We start from the raw sequence: 4,921 nt of genomic DNA, 5'->3' as shown, positions 1-4,921 counted from the left end.
GCCGAGGCCCCGCCCCCTGTCCCTCACCGCCAGCACCGGGCCGCGCTGCCCTCCTGTCCGTGCCTGGGCCCGGTGGCACCGCCTGTGTCCCGGCGGGGCAGCAGCCCTGCACGGGCGCCCGGAGCCGCCCGCCGCTACCGCCCCCCCTTTCCCGCAGCGCGTCCCTGCGCCTCGGCCCTGCCTGGCCCCGCCCACACCGCCGAGGCCCCGCCCACACCGCCGAGGCCCCGCCCCCTGTCCCTCACCGCCAGCCCCGCCCCGCGCTCCGCACAGCCCCGCCCCCTGACCCCGTTGCCATGGCTCCTGAGGGGGGCAGCGCGGCCCCGCTTCCGGTTCCGGGGCGCGCGGTGGCGGTGAGTTGCGCGGGACGCGGTATGTTCCCCCTTCCCCCCCCGCGCTCCCCCGTCCCGTCCCGGCTCGGGGCGCGGGTCCGGGCGGCCCTGACGGGGCCTCGGGCCGGGGGGGGGAGGGAAGTGGGGACGGCCCGACCGGGACCTCCGAGGAGGGAGAGAGGAAGGTGGGACAGTGACGGCTCTTACCGGGGCTTCTGGGCCCGACCGGGACCCCGGGGGGAGGAGTGACCCCCCCCCATCGGAGTCTCTGTGGCAGAGAGAGATTGACCGGCTCTACCGGGGCTTTTTGGGGCGGTGACCGGCCCTACCGGGGCCTTTGAGGGGGGAGGGAGAGGGCGGTGACGGGCCCTACCGGGGTCTGCGGGGGCGGGGGGGTGACCGGCCCCGGTAGGGGTTGTCCCGGCGGGCCGCGGCTGCCCTGAATGCCCGCTCCCCCCCGCAGAAGCCGGCGTGCGACATGGCGAATCACCTGCGCTTCATCGGCCGCACCGTCATGGTGCAGAACGGCAACGTGGAGGCGGCCTACGGGGCGCTGAACAGGCGAGTGGGAGCGGGGCCCCGGGGCGCGCGGCGCCGGAGCGGCCCGGCGGGTCGCGGTTTGCGGTACGTGCACCGGCAGCCGCCACCTCCCATCTGGAAATCGTTGCTGCTTTTAGCGGAGGTTTCGCTGGAAAACGCGCTTTTTCCTGCGCGTTGCAGAAATCCTTGTGCTTAGGCTGTATTGCGGAAGAGCCCAAGCCTGTTTTGGAACCGCTTTGGATTCAGCCGAGCTCAACTGAGGAAATAACTCGCGCAAATTCGAGCACGTGTGTCACAGCCTGTYGTTTGACGGAGGACTCTTCCTGTCCCTAAAATCACCCTCACGAAAGCGAGGGGAGGCTTTTAGCAAGCAAGGTCCGCGCGGGGGGTYGGTGCGCTCTGGTGCGGCGGGACGCCGTGGTCCCCGCTGCGTCTTAATCCTCGTTGCCCYGGCGTGGACCAAGGCGGCTGGCGATGCTGCTGGAAGGTCGCCGGGCGAGTTGCGAAGTCTGGTTGTGGCGCCAGGACGCGTTTCCTGGGGCGGGCAGCGATTCCCAGCGGGGCTGGACCTGTCTCGGCTTGGCAGCGTGCTTGCGTTCGTCTGCAGGGTCGGAGCCCTCTGCGGATGGGGGGAGGTGGTAATTTTGTCTCTGCTTCGCGGTGAAGCATTGCTCCTTACGGCTCGGCGTCGTTTCCTTTCTCTCACCTGTTTTCTGTACAATTCTTTCCAGTCAAAGCGAGTTCAYGAGCAGCTTGTCCTCGCCCTCGTGCTGCTCTGCCCTCCGTAACCCAACGGTGCTGGGACTCCGGCTGCAGGGACTGGCAGGGCGGGACAAGAGCCGGGTCCTCGCTAGCCTGCGTCCTGCGTACGCAGCTCCTCTCCCAAATAAACCGCGTTCCCGGCGTGTATCGCCTCGGGCGCTAAGGAAACCTCCTTGTTCAGGCCCTCGGCAACCTGTGGCAAGAGGCAGCTCTGCTCCGAGACCTGCGCTGAGCCCGGAGAGGTTCTGCGCCGCGGTTATACCGACCTCTGCTGGCACCGGCGCCGGAAAAGCCGGCACGGCTCCGGCTCTCCATCTGGCTGGGACCGAGCAGACGCTGGCAGCAAACCTCCACTCGTGCTAAGCAGCTTTTGAGGGCAGTGACGACCCTGGGAGCGCGATCCTTGCGTGCCGCCTGCTCTCCTGCGCCTTCCCCCGAGCCCGGGCGGGCGAGTTTGGCTGACGCGCGGAGCTGCGCTGCCCCACGGGTTGTGTCTGGTCGCGGGGACGTGTGTGGCCTTTGGATCCCGGTACTTCGTTAGGTTTGACAGCAAGTCGTTAGTGCTTGCGGAGCACGAGACCCCGCCAGGTTTGTCGCAGTCTTTGGGCTCCCACGTCATTTTAAATCGAGACAAAAAGTGGCCTGAATTCCAATAAGGAAGAAGCGGAGGCTCAGCCGCCAGGTTTTCCTGGAAAGGCTTAAACCGTTTCAGGGCGCTTGCGAAGGTTTGTTGCTGGCGGCGGCTCGTTGCCATCCGCCGCCGATAGGCAGTTGCGCTCCCGAGCGCTGGGTTCAAGGACCTCTGCGAATCTTGGGGGAGCTCGGCTTGATTTAACCATGGAAACGGGGTCGCTGTCCTCGAACCGAGCGATAAGAGAGTCTCAGGTAGGTGAGGAGTGCCCGATACGGGGGGTGCGAACGCCGTTTTTATCTTCGGCAGCGAAATCGCCCGGTGTTGCGTGAGGAGCTTTGATCTTGAAATGTAATAAAGCGGCAAGAGATGATTCAGCAGGTGAAGGATGCAGTGCAAAAGCAAAGATTAAGGCTGCCTGCGCTTCAGAAGTAGCCAAGGTTAAGCGCGGCTGTGGGCAGACCGGGTTCAAATGCTCACCCTCGCGGCTGCAAATGGGAACGTGTCACGAGCACGCTGGAAAACGCCCTGTGCGGCCTCCCGAGCGCCGGCTGCGCTTGGGAGTTTGCCTCTCCCACCGCGGCGGAGAAGCGGCCGGCCGTGGGGCTTCGATGCCGAGAGAGGCGATGCCGCCGTCGGGGCTCCCGGCCAGCGCGAGGAAGAGCAGCAGCAAGCAGGTGGGATGCTGGAGCCGCCTTGGGAGCGGGGTGGGAAAGAGCCCAGCGCTTGGGCTTATTTATAGCTCTGAGCTTAGCGGCGCTGACGTGCCTATTTCCGCTAATAACGTCGCGGAGGAGCGCGGCTGCGGCCCCAGCGACAGCGTGCGCGGGGCGGACTCGATTTATTTTATCTTATTTTTTTGCATTAACGGCCTGTAAGCAAAACGAGTCGGGATGGCTGGCGATCCTTGCATGCACCGAGTTGGGTCAGGTGTCGGGGGGGACGGTTACCCCTCTCCTGTTCTCATCCAGCACTGTCTGCATCCCTTCCCTGGAAAATCATTGCAAACGCTTCGGCGTCGGAGGCGCTGTAATTCCTACCGGCAGCAATCGAGGCGGGAGAGTTAAAAACACGCGATGCTCGACGCGGCCGGGGCGTCGCGCGGCAGCGCCGCGTCTGACTCCGCTCTCACTCCCCCCGCAGGATCCTCTCGCACGACGGCATCATCGACGACGTCAAGCGGAGGCGCTACTACGAGAAGCCGTGCCGCCGGAGGCAGCGGCTGGCCTACGAGGCGTGCCGGCGCGTCTACAACGCCGAGATGGCCCGGAAGCTCGCCTTCGTGTCGCGGAAGAACCGGCAGGACCCCTGGCTCGGCTGCTAGCCCCCAGCGCGCACCGCGAGCTCCTCTCTGCACGCGCGCGGCACAGACCCCGGGTCCCTGCTGTCGCCTTTGTGTCCCTTAATAAAAGATGCATCTTGGCAGCATTGCCTGCTGTGCTTGGGGGACGCTCGGGGCGAGCAAACCGCGCGCGGTTCTGCTGCTCCGACTGGGCGCTTCTCCGCGTCCCGTTTAAATAGCGCCCGGGTTTGCTGCGCCCGTCCTGCCTCGCGCAGGCGAACAGGGCGCAGGAAAATCTCTGGTTTGGTTTGTATAAATAGGAAGGTGCTGGCATGTATTTTTAATCATTTTGAGTCTGCATTACGCAATGAGGTGCTACTTGGTTTATTTTACTTGCTTTTGAGGTTCCTTTACCCTCTTGAATCGGCCGGTAGATGAATACAAATGACTCTCGGCTTCCTGGGGAGGGAAGCCGCTTGTTCTGCTTTGGTATGAAAATCCTAAATAACCTTCTCATTTTCTTTTATTTTTTTTTTTAAGACTGCTCTGGTCAGTTCAAAGTCCACGTTGCACAATTTTATCAGCCTCCTCCCCCCTGCTCTTGGAAGGGTTTTATTTTTCCCAGCCCAACTGTATCCCCTTCCCGGACGGTTTGCGCCCCCGGCACCGCGTTGCAGGGTCGCTTGCTTTGCATGCCGYGGAAGCTGCAGCCCTTATCTCCGTGCCCGAGTGTCGGCAGGGCAGGGGGGATCCTTGCTGCAAACCCCGAGCGGTTGCTCCTGGGACCCGAGGTAGCTGCTGCTGCAGCTCTTCGGGGYGAGGGGGGTTTCCTCGCTGGTGTCCCAGTGCTGGGGGGGGTGGCGGGGCGCAGGAAGCTCTGTGCGTGCTGCAGGTGTGCTTGGGGGCCTTTTGCAGAGCCGGCTGTGTGAGCGTGCGGGCCCAGGGGAAGGGGAGGGTGGCCCTCGCGTTGCACGCTGCCCCTTGCACCCTGCATGCCCTCCTTGCACGCTGCCCTTGCACAGTGCGTGCTGCTCCTTGCACACTCATGACCCCCCCGCTTGTGTGCTGCACCCGGCCCTTGCACAGTGCATGCTGCCCTTGCACGTGCATGCTGCCCCTTGCACACTCATGCCCCCCCCTTGCACACTGCACGCGGCCCCTTGCACGCGGCCCCTTGCACGCGGCCCCTTGCACGCTCCCGCCCGCGCAGCGCGCGTGCCCCGGGGCGCGCGGCAGGAGGAGCTCTACGTCACCAGCTGACGTAACGCGGGGGGGGGGTAAAGGAAGGGACCCACGTGACCGCGGCGGGCGGGCGGGGCCGCGTCACGTGCCGAGGGAGCGCTCGCCCCACCCCACCCGCCTCTTTCCCGGCAC

The 4,921-nt window shown here is 65.1% G+C and overlaps 2 protein-coding genes across 5 annotated transcripts in view; both read left to right on the top strand.

Annotated features, from left to right (window-relative positions):
• The window catches only part of CIART (circadian associated repressor of transcription), a 3,052-nt gene extending 2,766 nt beyond the window's left edge, over window positions 1-286 (top strand). Inside the window, exon 5 of the mRNA XM_026085779.1 lies at window positions 252-286. Coding sequence (XP_025941564.1) covers window positions 252-286 — 35 coding nt within the window. The remainder of the gene's footprint in view (window positions 1-251) is intronic.
• Window positions 270-3,693, top strand: MRPS21 (mitochondrial ribosomal protein S21). 4 transcript variants are annotated; one of them, XM_026085750.1, is made up of 3 exons: window positions 270-353; window positions 796-893; window positions 3,409-3,693. In XM_026085750.1, exons 1-3 carry the CDS (start codon window positions 297-299, stop codon window positions 3,587-3,589), a joined length of 336 nt encoding a protein of 111 aa, XP_025941535.1. In that variant the 5' UTR covers window positions 270-296; the 3' UTR covers window positions 3,590-3,693. The 4 variants fall into 4 exon arrangements, with proteins under 4 accessions (XP_025941535.1, XP_025941533.1, XP_025941536.1 ...); XM_026085748.1 differs by having other exon boundaries at window positions 796-956; XM_026085751.1 differs by having other exon boundaries at window positions 314-372; window positions 796-956.
• Window positions 3,694-4,921: the final 1,228 nt, after the last annotated feature.

This window comes from Apteryx rowi, unplaced genomic scaffold (genome assembly GCF_003343035.1).
Source record: "Apteryx rowi isolate R43461 unplaced genomic scaffold, aptRow1 scaffold_673, whole genome shotgun sequence".
Classification (NCBI taxonomy): domain Eukaryota; kingdom Metazoa; phylum Chordata; class Aves; order Apterygiformes; family Apterygidae; genus Apteryx; species Apteryx rowi.
The sequence above is the reverse complement of the archived record's forward strand: the minus strand, read 5'-3'. Positions and strand labels throughout refer to the sequence as shown.